The 23645-nt window shown below is 38.1% G+C and overlaps 1 protein-coding gene across 4 annotated transcripts in view; it reads right to left on the reverse strand.

The window, feature by feature from the left end:
* MID2 (midline 2) overlaps window positions 1-23645 on the reverse strand; it is a 94765-nt gene that overhangs the window by 9902 nt on the left and 61218 nt on the right. For 2 of the 4 annotated variants that reach the window (XM_010346371.3, XM_003935871.3), the window contains exons 4-7: window positions 17372-17479; window positions 15812-15960; window positions 4920-5047; window positions 3957-4100 (exon numbers count right to left, since the gene is read on the reverse strand). In XM_010346371.3, coding sequence (XP_010344673.1) covers window positions 3957-4100; window positions 4920-5047; window positions 15812-15960; window positions 17372-17479 — 529 coding nt within the window. Of the gene's footprint in view, window positions 1-3866; window positions 4101-4919; window positions 5048-15811; window positions 15961-17371; window positions 17480-23645 lie in introns of all 4 variants that reach the window. The other 2 variants (XM_074392132.1, XM_074392131.1) reach the window with 1 other exon arrangement.

Genomic DNA, 23645 nt, shown 5'->3' on the forward strand with positions numbered 1-23645 from the left:
GCTCTTGCTTATAGTGGAACGCCAAGTGCTAACTTGAAAATGTGGGAGGGAGTACTCAACTCGAAAATCATCATTTTGCAATCATCATATTAATGATCGACTCAGGCAATAATCATCAACTGATATTAAACAAGGGTGGGGCTAGATGAGATGGTTTGATGAAGAAGCAGGATATTTTTATGGTTTTAAAGTATACCACACAGATTGATTATTAGTGGCAAAAGAAAAAGTAGTTACGACAGTGAATAAATCAGACAACATCTTGACTAAGTGATCAAAATTAGCATCACCAATGAAGGCAAGTGGACATCTAAGAAAGAGCTGCACTCCTGAATATAATCATGAGAAAACTTCAGAAAAATAATCAAAATAAGGAAGAATAAAATGAAGTATAATAAAGACTTAAAGGAACACTTTTTGTAAAATGTCAATGTTATTAAAGACAAAGAAAAGCTGAGGAAATGTTCCAGATTAAAAGAGGCTAAAGAGATATGACAATTAAATGTAATACCTGACCCTAAACTATAAAGGACAATTGGGTTCTTTATATGTCATAAAGAATATTATTTTGTCAAATGTCAAAAACTGGAATATGAATGGTAGTTTAGATAAAGTATTGCATCAATGTTAAATTTCTTAAAGTTGGTAATTGTACTGTGATTATGTAAGAGAATTTTCTTATTCTTAGAAAATATACACTGAAGAATTCTGAGGTGAAAGATCATGATACATGCAATTTGCTCTAAAATGCTTCCAAAAAACAGGGCATGTCAGCAAATGCTAAAGGAAATAGGATAAATATTAACAGTAGGTGAATTTGGGTAAAGAGTAAATGGGTGTTCTTTGTGCTAGACTTGCAAATTTTCTGTAATTTTGGAATCATTTCTAAATTTAAAAAGATAAATATATGATCCTGTAGGTATTAATGAGATTTAGTAAGATGGGACTTACGATTGAATTATGGCAGTGGAAGTATACTTCTTGTTCAAAACAGAAAAATTACAATATGGAAGTCCCTGATCCTGAGTGTAAATGTGTGGTGGAGAGTATTTGCATGAGAGTGAAAAGGTGGGGAAAGAGAATTTATGTCTTTCTGGTAGTATGTTATAGACTGCCTGGCTAGACAGAGTTTATGGCTAATGGTTTTGTAATGCAAAACACAAAATTCAAACAGAGGAGAGATAATACAGTAATCAGAAGACAAACACACTCAAATATCTGTTGGAATTCTCATTCACCTAACAGCATAATCTGAAACTTTATTGGTTGTGATCATTTCAAATCTTAGAAGAGGTGGAAAGAAAGTTAAAAATCAAGAAAGTTGAAAGAAAAGGTGAGGAGGCAATAATCCTCACCAACATGAATGAAATTTCTGGATAAAGAAAATGTGAAAAAAAAACGTCAAAGGAAAGTAGCTCCCCAAACTGAGGCTCAGTCAACTGTGGCAGGCCAGACTGGCAGGTAAGATTGGGATACTGAATCTTCAAAAACACTTATTCCTAGTAAAATAGTTTCTCATTGCCATCCAAAATTTTGCTTCAGGTCTCTGCCCTTGTCCTTGTTTTAACAAACTTTTCTATCAATAACTAGAGGAAGAAATAGAAGGCCAGCTGTGAGGGAAAGCAAGAATATTTGAAGTTAGAATCTGGATCCCAAAGGATTTTAGCACGCTGAAATGAAGCGTCAGAACTAACCAGATAAAATGTACGAGACAGAGATAAATTCAAGGCTTTGTGTTTCTGTATTAGACATTCAATTGTATGAGAATAGGATTTGGAATACATAGAAAATTCAGTTGACCATATGCTCAGTAAATAGTCAGTCGTTAAAGTGGCTGCTGAAAAAAAAGGTACAGGGCAAGGGAGCATCAGTTAATACACAAGAAAAATAATCCAGCTATCCTCTGTGGTGGTCAGACCACTTTTGGAGTACTGCATTCACTTCATTGACAGAACATTTTATAAAGCACAGTGATAAACAAGAGTGTGTCTACAAAAATGATACCAGGATGACAAAAGATCTGAAACCATGCCATATGAGGAGCAACTGAAAGAAAGGAGGATGCCTAGCCTGGAAAAGATAAAATTTAGAAGGACATAGGAACTAACTAAAATTATCTGAAGAAATGTTATGTGAAAGATGGATTAGGTTTGTTAATGAGGCACAAAAGGTCAGAACTTGGACTAACTTGTTGCTGTGGTTTACCTCAAGGAGCATTAAACTTTGAAGTTTGACAGGCTCAAGCTGCAACCTTGACTCCATCATTTTGTAGTTCTGTGACCTTGGGCAACTCACTCAACTTGAGCCCCAGTTTCTTTATCCATAAAATAGAGTTAATATCACCTATTTCATAAAGCTAAGTAAGCACCCATAAGGACCAAATGAGATAATGTATGGGAGCATTTGTAAATGGCAAAGCATAATACACATGCAAATTATTATTGTCGTTATTATTTACTCAAAGCAAGAGTTACGCCTCTTATAAGGAAGCACTGGCCATTATTTATAAGTGTACAACAATCAAATGGGCTGTTTTGTTAGAATTGAGCTGTACATCACTGGAAATGTTCAAGCAGAGACAGGATGATTATCTACTGGATGTCTGGCAGGAGGAAAGAAGACTAGATGACTCCTAAGGTCCATTCCAATTGTAAGATGCTATGATCCTATCACTGTTAAGAATTATCCTTTAAGCTTTTCTTTACAAAGGACTGCATAACCTTGACAACAGAGGTGACAACCTTTAGATCTTTGTCACTTCTTAGACTTCTTAATTCCTGGGAGATGACTGCTTTCCCCATATCAGAAAAAAGCAGCACAGCTGTTGGCGCTAAGACTTTCCAGAGTAGGAAAGACAAGTAAATTGGTGAAGCATTAGAATTTGTGTCTTTACAACCTGAAGAAATAACCAGGAACATAGCTACATGGGTCAAGTGGCTTAGGTTGGAGCTGCACGAGGCAAGTGTTTTTTAGAGTTTGATCCCCAAATGTCCTCTCATCTCCCCACCCCAACTTGTTACAAAACAGAATTCTGCCCCAGATTTGTCACAAAACAGGAAGAGGAAGCCTACTGGAAGGGTTTACTTGAAAAAACTACTCTCATGTCGGCCTGTAAAGTCAGACACAAAAGCAGGAACAAAAAGATAAAAGAAAATACTAATTTGCAGCTATGGCAATGGTATTTTAGGTTGGAAATCTGTTCCAGTCTTGAATCCAGCTTTAATTTTGCTTTTGTTTCCATTTCCACCCACCCACAAGCCAGGGCATTGAGGGGAACTTTCAGCTCATCCCCTCTTGACTGCATTGAGTGAAGTTCCTGCTCTGCTTTGTCTTGCTCCACTTCACCAGAAGATGAAACTATAACATGTGAGCTAAACGACAGCTTTGTTAACTTCTTTTATTTTGCGGCCCACTGACATGTTTTCATATTTAGCATAATTCTTGGTGGAAAAGAAGAAGTAAAGGGAAGAGTGACAGAGGCAGGAGGCTTGTCACCATATTCACTGATATAGGTACGTTTGGTAAAGGAGAAGTCTTTGAAAGTAATGTATTTTACCATGATAATGAAGTGGTAGAAGAGCCAAGGAGAGAGATGTACACACACACAGAACCAGCAATGAAGGTGGCTTAGCTACCCTGGAACAAGTACCACGTGGTACTCTCCTTGGGAAAGTAGAATGACATGGATTAATTGAGGAAAGGCTAAGGGCTACATAAATGAATGGGAATGGCCCCAGTAACTGCCCAGCAAGGAAATATACAACTTGCTCGTTACCGATCAGTAAGGTCTTTGTAATGCCCTGGGAAGCTTACACTGTCTATGAAACACTATACTAAACAACCTAACATGTCTTACAAACACTTGCCTCGTGGCGCCCCGGCCAATCTTGAGCAGCTTACTGCTTCCTTACATTTCCTTATCTCTGGCCACAGGCCCCAACTACACCATGACTTACTGATGAAGTTAGCCTGGCCAGTGAATATGGTGTACTGAAGCTCATAGGAGCTGATGCTGAACTCATCATCTGAGATCCAGTGGACTGTAATGGTGTCATGGGAGGCAGTACAGAGTTCTTCTCGGATAGATGGTGGGTTTGGGGCTGTAAGGAAAGGTAGAAAAGAAAGTAAGGAAAGCACAGTCTCTTCTGGAATTTTACAATTGTTACTCTTCCTGTCTAACCCAACATCTCTTGAAGAGGTGGTTTTCTTAATAGAGAAGCTTTGGATTGCATGAACCATGCAACATGAAGCAAAATGCTGAGACCTCAAGCTCTCTAAAACCACTTTTGCTACAACAACGAAAATATTTTAGGCAAAGCTATAACCCTAAACCTAAATTTTTGTGATGATTGCCCCAGCTGTCTAATCACCTGTATAAACACTTACGTAGACATTCAAGTGATTATATGATTTTCTTAACATATGGTCTTCAACTTACTGTTATTTTTAATTTCAGAATGAGTTTTATTATATATATATTAGACATAAATCTATATATATATAGATTTAGATTATATATATATATATATATATATATACACACACACACATATTTCTTACATTTTTCTTCCTGATCTGCTAATTCCCAACCTTCCCTAAAACCATTTGGGTTTACTCTCATAACAACAAACAATACATTTCTTTTAGATTCATAAGGACAAATCTATCAGCAATTTCTTGTGTTTTACTCTTAAGTATAGATGGTATACCCATTCTGACCCTAGAAATAGTTAACAAATCATAAATCATCTTTCTTTTCTGTTACATGAACTGAAATATGTTTTGTCTGAAAATTTACATGCATCATTTAAAAAATTATAAAACATTTTCATTATATTGTCCTTTTCAAATTATTTTTAAGTAAAAGCATACCACAAGAAAAAAAAATAAATGGGAAGGAAAGCACAGTATTTTCACACCTGTTAAATAATCTAGCCCCTCTAGCAGTTTCTTTTCTCTGGAAAAATCTAAAGCAAAGTTTTCAAAGGCATCATTAAAATTGATGTCTGGAATCAGAACTTGAGAAGATGCAGTTGCCATAGCGACCCTGAAAAAGAGAAAAGCACATCAATATACATCAAAATAGGTTGCGACCTTCACCCAGCGTTTGACTTCTGGTTTAACAAGGTGAAAATAAATGACTTGTAAGGCTTGATTTATTAAGTGAAAATATCATATCTGTGCCTTTCCAATGGAAACCATTTAAATTTTAATCATCAGGAACCAATGAAGAGTTATACCATATTTATTCACATATGTTCACCCCTCCAACACACTCCCCAATCCGGTCTTAATTTTGAGAAGTAAATACAGGATTTTTTTCTCCTCTGCATCATTTTCCGTCTAGCAGGCAGCATCAAAACTTGACCTTTAAAGGCTTGGTTGGTAAGAACAGTTTGAAAGATATTTTTCTTTTTTGTTTTTGCTAGTCAGCAAGCCAGCATGCTAGGTTAACAACTTCCCTAAACATATCTTTTATGTGATTTTTTTTTTTTTTGAGACAGAGTCTTGCTCTGTCACCCAGGCTGGAGTGCAGTGGTGCCATCTCAGCTCACTGCAGTCTCCACCTCCCCGACTCCCTTCCAGGTTCAAGCGATTCTCATATCTCAGCCTCCCTAGCTGGGATTACAGGTGCCTGCCAGCAAGCCCAGTAAATTTTTGTATTTTCAGTAGAGGCGGGATTTCGCCATGCTGGTCAGGCTGGTCTCAAACTCCTGACCTCACATGATCCATCCACCTCAGCCTCCCAAAGTGCTGGGATTAAAGGCATGAGCCACTGTGCCCAGCCTATGTGATCTTTTATAATATTTACATTTCACTTTATTATCCTCCAGTTGTATAGTGCTATGATAGTTTTATCTTCCCAACTAATTCTAAGAGTCTCAAGAGCAGGGTTCATATGCTGTACCCCTTAATATCTTCCATAGCCCCAACACAGTGTTTAACACATACTGAAAGAATAATTGATGAATGAACAATTGAATGACTAACAACAAAATAACTGCTAACATTGGTTGAGTGCTTAGTATATACAATGCACTGTGCATTCACTTTACATACATTATCTAATTTATTCTTTACCATAATCCTATGTAGTAGACGTTATTTTCATTTTGCAAATGAGAAAGTTGACACATTGAAATGCTAAGTAACTTGTGCAAGATCACACAACTAGTAAGAGTCAGAAATATAATTGAGCCCATGTCCATTTAGACTGTTCTTTTCTTCAGAAAACTGAGGTATATTTTACATTTTTCAGTAATTCTTAGCCATCGTTACACATCAGAATTATCTGGAGGAATTTTGCAGAACTCTACATGTTTTAGTTCTGTGCCAGATCTTCTAAATTAGAACCAATGAAGATCCTTGAACATGTAAACGATGGTGTGGAAAGAAAAAATTACTTGGCAACAATATGTAGGTTAGAGGAGAGAGAAAAGGCGTTGGATGTAGGAAGACCAGAGAGGAAACTTTTATAGTGAACTAGTTGTAAAGGGAATGAGGAACTGAAAAATACATATCCTCATGTACATATACCCTGCTACACATCTACCAACTACATCTCTTGTTTCTGAAAATAGAGATGTTTCAGGGATAAACTACAGGCCAAATGAAAGACTAGCTCAATACAATCATTAGGTCTCACACTGAATAGCCAGTCTTCCAGGATTTGGTGAGTAAGGAGACAATAACCTGTAACAGTTAATCTAGAAAATTAGCTCATGGAATTTCTTTCTGGCCTTTCCAGTCTTCTTTATTTCCTCCGTCCATCTATTCAATATTTGCTAAGCAAAACTAATGTGCCAGACACTGTACTGGGCACTGGAGATACACAAGGTGAACAAGTTCGTTGTGATTCTTGCCCTCAAGAGCTCAGACACCATGGAGGAGAAAGATATTACATGGGCAATAGAACTGCTGCTACAAAGGGAGTAGAGTGTACACAGGAGTTATCTGCAGAGACTTGGGATCTAAGGGAAATCTCCCCCAAGGAAGTCGATTTTAACCAATGACTACATAATGATTAAGAATTAACTAAGCAAAGACTATGTGGATGTGTGTGTGCTCTCTCTTGCTTGAAGCCTGCGGAATGAGATAGTCAGGCAGGACCTTGTAGGCCATGTTACAAACACTGGATTTTATCCTAAGAATGATGGGAGTCACGAAGCATTTTAGGTGGGGAAGTAATATGCTGAAATTCATGTTTCAAGACGAGTACTATGGTTTCAGTGGAGGGATTGGAAAGGGGCCAAATTGGAGGCAAAGAGACCAGATTTTAAAGCTTCTTGGAATGAGCATGAATATAGGCAAATAAAACAAAAAAGGTTAATTCTCAAAGCATGAAAACAAATGGCCAAGAAATATATTAAAAAGTCTAACTATATGAGAAATCAAAGAAATATAAATTAAAATGAGATAGCATTTAAATTACAAACAAATGACAGCATAGGAGCTTTTATACTTATATTCAATAATGCCTACATATTTGTATTAGGATTGAAATTGATACATATTTAGAAGGCCAATTTAGCATTAAATTTCAAAATAGTTTAAAATACAAATCTTTGACACCACAGTTCTATTTCATAAAATTTTTTTATTATGGAAATAATTGAGATGTATACTAAGATACAACTACAAGGGCACTCAACACACCATATGTAGCCTAACTGTCTAACACTGGAGACTGAGTTAAGTAATATACTACATATCAAAAGACAAAATAACATGAATCCATTGGAAATCAGGTTTTATAATAATATCCAATGCTATAGAGAAAAGTTTGTGGTATATTGTCTCAAATGTAGAGTATGATACAGTTTATGTAGCATGATATCATGTTTGTGAAATACATCTAAATAGAAATGTTGGAATACTATATTCCTAAATGTTAACGGTGGCTGAAAGGTTAAGAATGGGTTACAAGTGACATGGTGGGATGTGTGTATGTGTGTATCTGATTGTCTGTGTTTTTTCATTTAAGCAAAAGACACCATTAGCTATCTTGTGGCAGTCTCTCAAGGCCCTGGTCTTTATTACAAATATTATAAGGTGTCATTTGTAAGGAGAAAGGCATACCTTTCCCAGCTAAAATTTCATTTTAACTGAAGTCATGGTGCCTTAACACAATACAATGCATAATGGTGGAGGAGAATTTCAGACCCTGTGGGAGACCAGTACTGAAGTTGGGTAGATGATTCTCAAGTCATACTACAGAGATAGCCATCTATTCCACTTACACCTCAGGTTATACTTGAGCCTGTGAAAAGAAGATTCAGATAGAGAGTTGGGAATCATAACCATCTAGATGGTAATTGAAGCCCTAGGAACTAATATGTTTGCAATAAGGAGACTCTATAATGAGAGAAGAGAATAACCTAAGACAGAACCACAAAGAACAACAACATTAAAAGAATAGGTCAAGGAAAAATTGCTCACAAAGGCAAAACAAAACAAAAACAACCAGATAGAAAGAAAACCAGGAGTGTTCATGGAAGCTAAAGGCAGAGAAATTTCAAGTAAAAATGATCAGGAGGACAAATGCTATTAAGAGACCACATGCTGCCGGGCGCGGTGGCTCAAGCCTGTAATCCCAGCACTTTGGGAGGCTGAGGCGGGTGGATCACGAGGTCAAGAGATCGAGACCATCCTGGTCAACATGGTGAAACCCCGTCTCTACTAAAAATACAAAAAATTAGCTGGACATGGTGGTGCGTGCCTGTAATCCCAGCTACTCAGGAGGCTGAGACAGGAGAATTGCTTGAATCCAGGAGGCGGAGGTTGCGGTGAGCCGAGATTGTGCCATTGCACTCCAGCCTGGGTAACAAGAGCGAAACTCCGTCGCAAAAAAAAAAGACCACGTAAGAGGAAACAAAGGGGTGTCTATCATATTTAGTGACCTTAAAAAGAACACCGTCAACGGTGTGGTAGTGGAAGAAAACATTTCAGAGGGTTGAAGAGTAGAGATTATTAAATATAGTGGTTTGAATATGTGTTTTATTTTTGCTTTCATGAAATCTCACTGAAATAACAGTCAAAGAATGAAATGTCATAAACCCACAAAGACAAAGAGAATGGAAAAGAGATGCCAACAAGTAAAGACTGTCAACAAATGTTTGGAAGCTAGAAAGGGATGAATGTGTGGTAATCAACAACAGACCAGAGAAAGCTAGATCAGGAAGCCAACAACATCAAGTTGATTTAGTAACACAGAAAGTTGAAAGTTTGCATGAGGAACAACTAGATCCCCAGATCCATGCACACTAAACCAGAGACCACCCTTCCCTCATTCTGGCAGGATATGTGAGGTTTACTTTCTGCTGAGCTTTGATATTATACTAAAGGCAGTCTTAAAACTCTCAGCTCCTTTCCCTCCTTGGCTCCCAGAATGCTGGCAGCCAGGCTTATACCCTCCACACCGCCACCCCACCAACCAAAAGCAGGAGATTGGAGGTTTCCATCCAAGGGAAACTGACCCGAGAGAAAAGACCTACAAAACTGACACTTGATAGTCCGTCCCTCAATAAAAAGTTGGCATTCGCCTTATAATCCTACAGCAAAGTTCACTAAGCAATAAATTATTCCCATCCATTAAGAGTTTCCAGTCATCTTTTAGTGCTTAAATTCAAATACACAGCCAGAAGTTTACCATATATTTAGGAAAAGACAGCAATTTAAACTAACGTAGTAAAGGCACTGGGAAACCCAGACAATGCAGGGTTCGGAAGCAAACTTTTTAAAATGATAATTCTCTCAGGAAAAAAAAAAAACAAATAGTTTGTATCCACAAAGCAAAAACAGAATTCTAAAAAAGAAACAAGGATCAAGGATGAGCTCTTGTGAATAAAAATAGGAATGCTGAAATTAAAATTTCAATAAAAGGATTTAATGAAAAATTGAGGAAATAATCTTAGTAAAACCAGAAGACAAAGTCACAGAAAATGGAAAAGATAAAATTAGACAAAAATGTCTAGGATGCCCAACAATTCACTAATTAGAGTCCATAAACAAAGAAAAGAAAGAATAAAGGGGAAGAAATTATTAGCAAATAATACAAGAACACTTCTCAGAACTAGAGGTCACCAGTCTTTAGATTAGAAAGACTCACAGAGTGCCCAGCAAAAATGAATGATAAAAAGTCCACAACCTGCCAGGCACGGTGGCTCACACCTGTAATCCCAGCACTTTGGGAGGCCAAGGTGAGCAGATCACTTGAGTTTAGGAGTTTGAGACCAGCCTGGCCAACATGGTGAAACCTCACCTCTACTAAAAATACCAAAATTAGCTGGGCGTAGTGGCACGCACCTGTAGTCCCAGCTACTTGGGAGGCTGAGGCAGGAGAATCACTTGAATCTGGGAGGCAGAGGTTGCACTGAGCTGACATTGTGCTGTTGCACTCTGGCCTGGGTGACAGAGCAAGACTCCATAAAAGAAAGAAAGAGAGGAGGAGTGGGAGAGGGAGCGGGAGGTCCATAACCAAGGCAAATCTCGGTGAAATTTCAGAAAAACTGGGTTAAAGATAAGATCTTTAACGCTTCTAGATTGTAATGGCTATTACTAAGAAGAGGAAGGCCGGGCGCGGTGGCTCAAGCCTGTAATCCCAGCACTTTGGGAGGCCGAGGCGGGTGGATCACGAGGTCAAGAGATCGAGACCATCCTGGTCAACATGGTGAAACCTGTCTCTACTAAAAATACAAAAAAATTAGCTGGGCATGGTGGTGCGTGCCTGTAATCCCAGCTACTCAGGAGGCTGAGGCAGGAGAATTGCCTGAACCCAGGAGGCGGAGGTTGCGGTGAGACGAGATCATGCCATTGCACTCCAGCCTGGGTAACAAGAGCGAAAACTCCGTCTCAAAAAAAAAAAAAAAAAAAAAAAGAAGAGGAAAGACAAGTGTTGGTGAGGATGTACAGAAAAGGGAACCCTTATACACTGTTAGTGGGAATGTAAATTCGTCAGCCATTATGACAAACGGTATGGAGCTTCCTCAAAAAACTAAAAATACAACTACTGTAGGATCCAGCAATCCCACTATTGAGTATATATCCAAAGAAGTTCAAATCAATATCTCAAAGAAATACTCGCATTCCCATGTTCACTGAAGCATTATTCAGAATAGCCAAGATACAGAATCTACCTAAGTTTCTATCAATGGATGAATGGATAAAGAAAACATGGTATAGATACATAGTGAAATACTATTCAGTCACTAAAAAGAGAAGAAATACTGTTATCTGCAACAGCATAAATGAACCTGGAGGACATATTCTAAGTAAAATAAACCAGGCACAGAAAGACAAATATCATACAATCTCACACATAGGTGGAATCTGAGAAAGTCAAACTCACAAAAGTAGAGAGTAGAATGGTGTTGCCAGAGGCTGATAGGAGCAGGAGGGAATGCGGAGTTGTTGGTCAAATAGTATAAAGTTTCAGTTAGGAGGAATACGCTTCTGAGATCTATTGTACAGCAGTGTGACTATAACCAATAATAATATATTGTATGTTTCAAAATAGCTAAAAGAGTAAATCTCAATGGCTGATCACAAAAAAATGGTAAGTGAGGTAATGGATATGTTAATTGGCTTCAATTAGTCATTCCACATTGTATGCATATATCAAAACATCATATTGCACCCCATTAATGTATACAACTATTATTTGTCAATTAGAAGTAATATTAACTTTTTTCAAGTTTCTGGATTTTAAAATTTGTTTCCAACCTATCAAGTGTGAAAATGAACTTAAAGTATTTTTAGGCAAAAAGTTCTTGAAAATTTACTTCCCATGTACTCTTTCTTAAGAAACTATAAGAGAGGTTGTTTGAAAAACTTAAGGGAATAAAGTGGTACAGGAAGGGAAAATCCAAGCAGAGCCCCATGAATTCCCTAAAATTAAGGAAACAGAGCTGAGGATCCAAGTGGATGAATTTGGCTGGCGTTCACAGGACATAGTATCAGAGAGGAAAAAGCTGCAGAGAGAATTCTAGAGACTTTCAGAGACTTTCCCTCTAGTATTCAACAGAATACTGGTCAACAAATGCATGCGAGGAACCTACACAATGCTAGGGAAAGAGCCACCCAGGAAGATAAGAGGGAAAAATCCCTGGTGCTCACATAGGGCTAGCAATAGTGTCTGTTCCTACCGGCTAAACTGGAAAATCTCATGACTCACAGGACGTTGGATAGAGTTCTCAGAAGGGTTTTGCCTCAGTAGTGGGGAAAAAATTGTCTGTAGACTAAACATTGCTCTGCTCTCACCTAACAAATCTGAAAATCAAGACTTGAAAGGATCAAGCTGTTTTCAAGTAACTTAACTGTGTCTCAAAACAAAGTTTGAGAATATTCATAGGAATAAAAAAAATACAGCATTCCGAAAGAGAAAATTAACAAAGTCTGACATCCAGTAAAAAATTACCTGATAGGCAAAAAAATTAAGAAAATAGAATCCATAATAAGAAGAAAAGGCAACCAATCGAAATTGACGCAGATATGACACAGGTATTAGAATTAGAAAGCGAGGACATAAAATCAGTTATTATAGCTGTATTCCATATGTTCAGAAAGCTAGAGGAAAGGCTAAATATCTTTTTTTGTTTTTAGAGTCCAGGGCTTGTCCTGTTGTCCAGGCTGGAGTGCAGTGGCACCGTCATGGCTCACTGTACCCTTGAACTCTTGGGCTCAGAAGATCATCTTGCCTCAGCCTCCCCAGTAGCTAGGACTACAGGTATATGTCACCACATACAGCTATTTTTTCGTTTTTAGTGGAGATGGAATCTCACTATGTTGTCCAGGCTAGTCTCAAGCAATCCTCCCACCTCAGCCTCCCAGAGTGCTGGGATTAAAGGTGTGAGCCACCACATCCAACCTGAGTATCTTGAGATATGGAATACATTTTTTTAAAGACCCAAATCAAACTTCTAGAGATGAAAGCTTTAATATACAAGATGAAAAATACACTGGAGGTGTTAACAGCCAATTACGTATCACAGAAGAAAAGGCTAGTGAACTTGAAGATATATCAATAGAAGCTATCCAAAATGAAACACACTTTCATGTGTTTTCACAACGGCAAAAAAAAAAAAAAGACTGAAAAACAAAAATAGAGCATCCGTGAACTATAGTACAATTTCAGGCAGCCAAATATACATGTAGTGGAATCCCCAATAGAGAGGAAATAAGTGGCATAAAAAATATTTGTAGAAGTAATGGCAGAAAAAAAAAACCTCCAAATTTGCAGAAGTTAATTGATAATGTCTAAAGTTGAAAAAAAATTAATACTACTAATGTAAAGATGTTATTTAGAAATGTAAGGTCATGCTGATAAAAACACCTGATAGAGTTGAAATTGCTTGGCTTTGCTGTAAAAATATAGACTGTGGCACTAGACTCCCTAAATTTGAATCTTGCCTCCGCCCTTTACTACTTGGACAATTGTAAGCAAGTCGTTTAACCTCTCTGAACATTATTCTCTTATTTATAAAATGGGGATAAAAGTAGTATCTACCTCATAAAGTTGTAAGGATTAAGTGAGTTAATACTTATAAAGGCTTAAAATAATGCCCAGTACAAAGTAAGCACTCTATTGATAACAGTGTTATCAGACAGCAGACATTGAGAATGAGGAGGAGATTGCTATTTCTTGCAATATGACTTATAGCAATATTTTACTTTCCTACTTTGTGCAAGGTATTACTTTGATATAAATATATTTTAAATATTTCAGAAGAGTAAATTAGTGGCGAGGAAATGTAAAGTCTTTTAAGAAGTTTGCCGTGCAGGAAGGAGAGGGACAGGGTAATGACTGGAGGGGATATGAAGTAGAGGAAAATCATGGGGTTTTTTTTGTTGTTTGTTTGTTTGGTTGGTTGGTTGGTTTTAGGCAGGAGAGACATGAGTGGGTTGAAAATGGATGTGAATTCAACTGTAGAGAGGGATAAATTGAAGTTATGGAAAAAAGAGGGCATTTGGCCAAAGCACAAATGAAGAGATTTCTCTTCCATTTTATCCAGAAGGAAGGCAGAAGTAATGGATGTGGACCCAAATGTGTTCAGCAGTTTGATGTGAGAAGTTGAATTCATTATTTCCCACTTACTATTCTTTGTAAAATAAGAAGGCACTTACTGAGCACAAGCAGAAAATTGGCAGAGTTGGAATTTTGAGATAAGTACAAAAGATTTGAAATAGCCATTATGATGACAAGTTAAAAAGAAAGCTAACCAAAGCAGTGCAGAAGGATTTCAGGTCAGCACTGAAGGCACAGGTGAGGTTTAGAAGCCATAAATTTGTGATGCAGTAGTACCGACCTCTTTGGTTATGTGATTTTCTCCAGTAGGATGCTGCAATTCAAATATAGGAATGGAAAAGGTGGGACTGATTCAGGGTTGGGATTTTAACAGGTTAGTATGTTAAAAGGACAATGGGGCAAGGGGATTGAGAATACTGAAAAGAGAGTACCTGAAGTGAGAAATCACAGATCCTAAATAGGCTAAAGAAAGAAGTGAAGGCAGAAAATAGCTGGTAGGTAGGAAGAAACTATAGGAGTCAGGGCTTAGCCAACTCAATGAAGTTGAAGTATATGTGTATTTGAAGAAAAAAGAGTTGTTGGCTGGGGGCGTTGGCTCACGCCTATAATCCCAACACTTCAGGAGGCTGAGGCAGGCATATTACTTGAGACCAGGAGTTCGAGACCAGCCTGGCCAACATGGTGAAACCCTATCCCTACTAAAAATACAAAAATTAGCCAGGCATGGTGGCGCTTGCCTATAATCCGAGCTACTTGGGAGGCTGAGTCAGGAGAATTGCTTGAATCGGAGAGGGAGTTTGCAGTGAGCCAAGATTGCACCACTGCACTGTAGCCTGGGCAACAGAATGAGGCTGTCTCAAACAAAACAAAAATAAGAAACAAACAGTTGTTAAGTAGAGGTTATAGTTAGGAAATGAGGTGTTTTAAGTTATGATTTCAGTGCAATTCTGAGTAATGGTGAGGATCAGCATGTGGTCCATGAAAATGGGTAGATGAGATGGAGCTCTGAGGTGAGAGTCACTGTTGGAGGGGGTGTTAAGGAGGCTAGATGGCTAAAGCATTAGATGAGTCAGCCATGTGGTTGTTGCTGAAGTCACCTGAAATGATGGCAGAGGCAATGGGAGGAAGACTGTGAGCCTGGAGCCCAGGTCTTCAGTGAATGAGAAGGAGATATATGGAGGTCAAATCTGGCCTAATGAGCCTCTGTAGCCCCTTGAAGCCTCGGTGACTATAGTGAATAATGTTTCACTTTCGACCATGGATTTCTGCCAGTGGTCTATGGATCTGTGGGTCCTCTGAAATTGTATAGAAAATTCTGTATATATATATTAAATGCATTGCTTTTCCTCTGGAAGAAGGTTCATGACACTCAACTAATTTAGAAAGAGGTGAGTGATTAAATAAAAGCCTAAAAATTACTGCCATAAAGGATTTATGTACAGAATAATTAAATGAAAGCAATAGAAACTGCATGAAGACTAAGAAGAGCACATACCTATCAATATAGCTAAAAGTTTCTCTGCCCTTATACCAACACCATCATAGAAAGCACATGTGCTGAGTGAGTACTAGGGATAGTACTTAACTGTGCCTTAAAAGATCTGATAGGCTACAAAGACAGAGACAAGGGTCCAGAAATCCACAGGGTAATTTACCACTGAGGCTCAATAACTACTTAACTGGTAAAATCTTCAGGTGGCAGCTGTTACATACACCTGAACTTTAAATGACTTTAAACTGGCCTTTTTTCACAAGAGCAGGCATTTCAAAAGAAGATAAGGAACTGACCTCTCAGCAATATTTTTTGCAGACTGTAGAAACCGTGCCTGGTCATTTTCTTTCAGGATATGCTCAGCTTGGTTGATGAGAACTGTTGACCGTTCAAGACACTGGCGGCAATTAGCAACCTGCTGTGCCAACTTTCTCAGTTTCATAACCTTTAAGGAATTAGTAAAAGAAAAAAAGTAAGATAAAACATTCATTGCTTAATTAAAAACAATAAAAAAAAAATATGAAGGAGATATGCTGCAGTGATTCTAAAAATAAGGCTTATTAATATTCCATGGTCCCTGTACTAACCACTCACCTTCTCACCCTACCCACTGTGTCTCTTGTGCCAGCCCCTCCTTCTCTTGTCTACAGCTTGCATACTTAGGCTGTAACACAGTCATACATTCTCGGTTATCTACCTCCTCTTTGTATTAATAACATTAATTTTTCTGGTTATAAAAACAAGGCATGCCCATTATGGGAAATTCAGAAAATAAAAAGAATAAAATAAACACTACCACCTAGAGATTATCTTTGTTTACATTTTTGTTTGTTTACATTTTGTTGTCAATATACTTTCACATACATGTTTACTAAAAAGTACCATCTTTTTCTTTATGAGTATCTACATTTCTACGTATATATTTCTCTAAGCATCTTTATGCATACCTGTGTGTTCACCAATCTGTATTCGTGAAAACTTTAGTTCCGGGATAAGCGGGAACCACCCAGCATGGCATAAAGTATTAGTGATCACTCTAGGCTCTCAAAACATCTCACATTATACACACAGCATGAACTTATAACCACTAACACCGACCAGCAGGCCAACAAGCCTAAAACCATATAGCTGTATGGAGGCTCACACCTGACCCTTATGACCATGATTCTTCAGTTCCCAGGCTAGAAAGCTGAATATCTTACAAGTCTTCACTCTCTCCCCTTCATCTTCTATATTTAAAAGTTCAATAATTCCTATCATTTCCTTTCTAGCAACGCCTGTTGTCGTCTTTCCTCCCATTTGTGATGCCACTACTCTGGTTTAGGTCTTTATCAACTCTTACAAAGCATCATTCCTTAAGTCTCATAACTTGCTAACCTAACTTTGTTATCATCCCATTCTGACCTACCCCACATACCTCTGCTATATCAATAAGCCTTTCTCCCTTCGTAAGAAACTAGAATGGCTGCCCAACACTTTTCAGATTAAGCCCAAAGTCTTCATCCTGTCATTTGCGGTCCATAATGCTGGCTGACATTTCTACTATTACTTTTTTCTTTTGCACTGAGTTATAACATGCAACAGTAAAGCACCCAAATCCTAAGTGTACAACTCAGTGAACTTTTGCATACACATACACCCACGTAAACCAGGCCAAGATATAGAAAATTTCTAACACCCCACCATGGCCATCATTTTCACTGGATTCAGAGCAGTAGGCCAAACATCACTTCTTTGCCTCTCCCTCGATAATCTCATTTCTTCTTGCTTTCATGATCAAACTGGAATCATCTGGATCAAACTTTGATATTTGTAAAGTCACTCTTCCTTGGCTTCACTGAAGTGCTGTGCTTTACCTTTGTCTCTTTGATTTTGACAGCAATCATTTGCTTCCTCTGCTGGATGATCTCTACCAACTCATCACATTCTTCCATAAGTTTTGCCTCATGCATAGCAGTATTTACCTGCCAAGAAAGTTCAGAGTATTACACAGTGATTGTTGCCTTTGTCTCCTGCTGGCTCTAAAAGGTTCGGACTGACAGCTAAGCATGCACAACTTCTTCCATACCTCCCTCATAAGATCCACTCCTAGAAGAAGGGTAGAGATGATGATATTAATGATGCAAGGGCATTGAAGCACCACAGATAGGAAGCTCTCCAGGCCTCTGGTAGATCATGATGGTTAATGGAAGGCTGGGCAGAAGGACAGATGAGATGGGGGCATGTTATTCCCGCTGAACAATTCCCTTTACTCCAGTACCCTGTCCTCCTGCTGTTCTTTTGGAAAGAGGGTAAGGAGATTTATGTATGTCAAGAAAAGAGTATCCTCCTCACAAGCACAATATTAAGATAACATTACAACAATATATTGTGCTAACAGAAATGTTTTCAGTTTTCCTTGTTCCCTTCTAATTTTCACATTAAATATATTATTAAATATATTCATATGTATATACTTTTCACGTAGTTGTCATGTTTTAGTGGATATTTCTTACCTTGGGCTGTCCAGTATCTGAATACCTTTCCTATTTTGGGATACTGGCTACATCAAAACATCTTTACTGCAAAGTCAGGGTTGGAAAAAAAAAAAAAGCCATTCTTCATTGTCTTTTTATGGATTGGTTTCTCCTTCTCCTCATCTTTATTATTATTGACCCTAGATGGCTAAAATGAGAGCAGGGGATTTGAGGGCTGCCCAAGTATAATGGGGAAATAGGGAGAAAGGAACTAACATCTTTTTAGTACTTAACTTACCAAGCACTTAATAGGTAAATTATTTCATGTAATTACCATAACAATTTTACAATATAGGAACCATTTTTATTCCCATTTCGCAGACGGGGAAACTGAGATTTAGAATTTTAGTGACTTGCTCAAAAATCACACAACTAGTAAGTGGTAAAACCAGAATTCAAACCGAGTTCTGTCAAGTGAAACCCCTGGGCTGGCTGGGTGGGCGGGCGCGGTTCAGTTCCATTTCAGCAGCACACAGAGCAGTCACACAGGGAAGCACAAGCATTCCAAGAGAATATTCAAGGATCACTCGAGCAGAGCTCTAGAAGGCTGAGGAATAGACAATGGGTTACTTGAGAGCATCAAAACTCAAGGGGCTAGATGTGCTTCATTAGCAAGGTAGGGCTGCATTTCCCATTGCTATCCCTCTTCAGATGGTTCCTCCATATTCTACAACCTGAGCAAAATACCTGTCACTGGACCAAATTGCCTTCTCCCTCATCCTGGAAGCTCCCTGATGGCTAATTTTCTGTTTCCTACCTAGCTGAAATAAAATGTTTGTTGATGAGTGACAATCTTATGTTGCTTTTTTCTATTTTCTAAGGCAGTGCCACAGTGGGAGCTTCTACTTATTCTGAATGGCACTTTGGCCATTCTACTTTTTCTTTCCTCAGACTCTTTACCCTTTCCCTAAATTGGATCTATCTTTCCAAGGAACGTTCCTACCAGCTCACAGAACTCCTTTATTTGAGCCTAAGAGATTCATTTAATTTTCCCTGTGTCCTTGCTTACAGCATCTAGAAATTTAGACACTTGTCATTTATAATTTCTTTTTTAGGTGGCTACCGGTGCAGGACACAATGATGTAGTACCTTGTTTCTTATAATGTAATCCTCGGACTAGTCTTTACATAACACTTACTAGATGCTGGGCATTGCTCTAATTATTTTAAATACATTGGCTCTCTCAATCCTCAAAATAGTCCTGAACTAGGTACCTTCGTTTTGCATTTGACAGATGAGGAAAACTAAGCACAGAGAGATTAAGTGACTTACTTAAGGTTACACAGTAAGTAGCAGAGATGAGATTTGGGCTCAGAGAGTTCAACACTAGAAATGACACCTTTAACCTTACACATATGCTGCTCTCCAGTTGAGTGTAACAACACCCTTTTCTTCAGTTTCTGAGAATCATAATCTCTTTCAAATCATCCATCTTTATTCTGTGATCCCTTTCTCATTAGTCATTTCAGACCCCTTGTTGTTCCCCGAGAATGCCATGCACTTTCATGTCCTGTGCCTTTGCCTGAGACTATCATTTTACTTGGAAAGTCATTTCCCTGTCTGTTTATCGAACACATTTCTTCTTATCTTTTAAGGCCCTTCTCAAAGATCATCACTTCCGTAATTTTTCTCACTTGCTTGGACACATGCAATTGATCCCCTATTTATATCTCAAAGTACTCTATATATAGTTCAATTATACCATTTCCTATATTTTATCATATTAGTCTGTCTTCCTCACTCTATCATGAGTTCTGGAGGGCAGGAATTGTGTCTTATGTGATTATACGTATCTCCAGTATCATGACTGGCACATAGTGGATGTTTTGTAATTATTTGTTGGATTGAATTAAATGTGAAAAAAAGGTATATTTTACTGTTTATTAGACATGTCGACTTTGTTACTCAAGTTACCCTAAACTCAGTACATCTAAAAACAAACTTATCACCTTCTCTCCAGATCTGGCGTCCACCTCTGATTTCCTATTTTTGGGTCAATGCGACTATCATTATGGCAGTTACTCAGGTTCAGGAAACTCTGACTGCTACTTCTCCTTTGTCCCCCACATAAATTCAAAGCAGTCCCAAAGTCCTTCTCTCCTTTCCTTCTTAATCTTGCTAAATTTCCTCGGTGGCTGGTCCAAATGCAGTAGTGTTTACAACTAATTGATCACAGTTACAGGTTTCTTTGTTCCTTCTCCACTCACACTGCTTCACTTGATTACCCTTAAACAAAGTTCTTTGGTAATATAGTGAAAATCTGAACCAACGAACCAATAGGTTGAAGCCCTTAGCACCTATTGTGATAGAACTCTTGCTGCAAAAACCTCCTTAACTAATCTCCCTACCTCCAACATGTTTCCTTTGCCACCCATCCTCATGATCCTTCCTCTACTCTGAACCCAGGAAAAATCATCTGTCTTCATTACCAAACATATACCAAGCATCTTTTCTGTGCAAGGTATTATCTTAAGGCCCTGCCCTAAAAAAATTTGCAGTCCAGATGGGGAAGAAATATACATATGAAAGAAACCACTCAAGGTAGCGTAAGTTAAATACTGAATGGGTGGTGTAAACTATAATCTATAGAAAGTAAAAGGAAAGATTACTTTTGGTGGGTAGTTGTAGGAAAGATGCATGGATGAAATCGAACTTGAATTAAACCTTAAAGATGGAATAACACTCAGATTTAAAAGGTGTGAAGGAGAGAAATTTCCAGCCAAGCAAATCAGATTGAACTTTATTTTTAGGCAATATGGTATCTTTAAGAGTATTTTTGAGGGGAGGAAAGGTAAGGCGGGGTGAGAAGTGGCACAGTGAACTTATTTAAGAAGATGAACAGGGATTGATTTAATGGAGGGTAATAGCAAACCTGAGGATGATTTAGGAGACTATTGTGATGTGGACAGGGCCTAGCCAAGGAGAATACCAAAAATAGAAAGGAAATATCAAATATGAGAAGCACTCCTTTGCTTACATATCTTCAATTAGACAGCAAGTTCCTTGAGGAAGATTTTAAATTACTTTGTCTCTCCCATTATAACTGGTACAAAGCCTTACAACAAACATTTACTGACTGATTTAGTACAGTAATAAAATCAAAATAAGAATGCCAAACATTAGAAAATATGTTCCAGTAAGTGTATTTTGTAGCGAAAATGTAATGTGAAGTGAGGGAGCTAGGGTGGGAATGTTTTTTGGACAGTCTCATCAGGAGAGGTAAAACCAGGCACAATTAGTGGAGTGAAAAGTTGGCTGAAGAGGGAAAATCCCAAATTAAAAGTAAAGCAAATGACATTCAGATCTACTCATGTCAAGAAGCAGCCTAGAAGAGCAGAGTCCTTAAGTGTTTTCTGAAAGAAAATACTTCAGGGAAAACTGGTCTTCCTGATGTGACTAAAACAACTCAAATTGCTTGGAAGGCATTTGAAAGCCCCTGGTATTTGCTTTGTTTGAAAATATAATACATTGAGGTATTTCACTTGCTTATTAACGCTTAATTGAAAATAACTGAGTTAATTTGATAAGCATACTTGTCTGGTTGATTGGTTTGTGGAAGACCCTAGCTCTTTATTTGACATTTACTCTTTGTGTTAGGTTAGTGGGTTTGTCTAAATGGCTTTGTGTTTGTGAAAAAAAAAAAAATCTATCCTCCTTGAAAATCCCATTAGGTCAATCTTGGCAACCTACTTGTGTAAATCCAACCACCCCAAAAAGACTTTTGGGAGGCAGTTTGTGATGTTTATGACTAAGAATCTCAGCCTCAATCTTCCAAGTCTTAAGCACTAGGCAACACAGGCCCCCTGGTAAGTTTCCAGGTCCTCCTCTCTGCTCTTTGCTCTCTTTACTTTCTTCCCAAAGGCAGCAAAAATTTGACTTGCATATTTCTTTCCAACTGTCCATCCTGCCCTATTACCTCCCAGCCCAAAGACTGACTGTAGAATACGTCCCAGCCTTCCCCAATTTCCACCTATCCTTAACACACACACGCAAGGCCCCTTTTGGAAGGATTTGACCACTGTTCGATACGAGAAAATAAATAGGTGAGAGTTCGCAAAAGCTGTAAGTTGCAAAGATTTAAGAAACTGCAAGAAGTTATTTTGGCAGTTGTTTCTCTTCTGTATTGAAATGTAAATGTGCTAGACCTTTTTACCCTATCTTCTTTCAGAGAGCTTATTTGATAGTTAGGAATTTTTTTTTTGAGGAATTTTTTTGAGGAATTCCTTGCCATATAATAATAATAATATATTAATAATAATAAATATAATAATATAATATAATAATAATAATTATTATTATTATTATATGGCAAGGAATTCCTCACTAGCTTCTCTATCTCAGTGCTCTCCACTCTACACAGTAAATGCCCACCTAGTTTATTCCCTGAAATCTTCTTCCCAAATAGATTTCCCTTCTGCCAGAATGTTGTGAAATTCTGGCATTAAAGATCGTTTGGAGAACTTTTTATTTCAACAAACATTTACTGAGTGTCTCCCACATACCACATTATATCCCACATTTACCCAACATAGTGCTGGGTTCCCTGAGTGGGATATAAAGATGAAAAAGACTGGCTTCTGCCCTCAAGGCATTTACAGTCTAGTAGAGACTATGAGTGTGAATGCAACTAATTACAATTTAAGGACCAGCAAAACAAGTAATATGATAGAATGCAATTAAAGGTGATGAGATCATTGGAAAAGAGAAAATATGGAAAAGGACAATCAGAGGATTAGATAAAATTTCACGTAGCTGAGCTGGTCTTCAAGGATGAGCAAGACTTGGGGAGGTAGAGATGGATCTTAAGCGGAGACAAGGTTAGGCAGAGAGAATGACATGAATAGCATGAACAAAAGCATAGGCAGGAAAATAGAAAATGTGTTTGGTTTAAAGCAGATCAGCCTGACAGATGCAATGGAGGGAAATAAGGCTAGAAACAGGGGTTGGAGATATATTATGGAGAGCTGTGCTGTCCTTTTGAGTCTCTGAATGTGCTTGGATAAAATGTCAGGATCTTAGCACTATAGTAACACCTTAAGAATTGTTAATTGACATCTTAGTTGAGAACGAGGTGAAGAGGGAAGGCAGACACAGTACATGAAGAACTGGAAGAGGGGCACAACAAACTTCCCACTTCCCATTATTGCCCAGGACCACTCAGGTGATCATTATCCCACCTTCTCAGACTCGATAACAGAAAAAAGAGGCTGACATGGGCTTTATTTAATAAGCAGTCACTTTCTGTGCAAAGGAGATGAGAAGGAAAAGTGAGAGGTAAATGGTACATCTGATGAATTCTCAAGAAATTATTATGAACAGCCTTGTCACCTTACTGAGCTGCAAAGAATTCATTACTTTCTTAAAATAATACATTCAAGAAAACACAATGTTCATGAAACAGACGTAGCATTTGCTGTGTCAGCATCAAAGCTAAGATATTAACCCAGTTCACACTTTAAGGATCTATCTCTCTCTCTCTCTCTCTCTCTCTCTCTCTCTCTCTCTCTCTCTCTCCCCCCCCCATACACACACACACACATACACGCTCAAACACCGCTACCACCAGCACTAGCATCATCTTCACCACCAGCACTACAGCCCTGTTGTATCAGGA

The sequence above is a fragment of the Saimiri boliviensis genome, chromosome X (genome assembly GCF_048565385.1).
Source record: "Saimiri boliviensis isolate mSaiBol1 chromosome X, mSaiBol1.pri, whole genome shotgun sequence".
Taxonomy (NCBI): Eukaryota; Metazoa; Chordata; class Mammalia; order Primates; family Cebidae; genus Saimiri; species Saimiri boliviensis.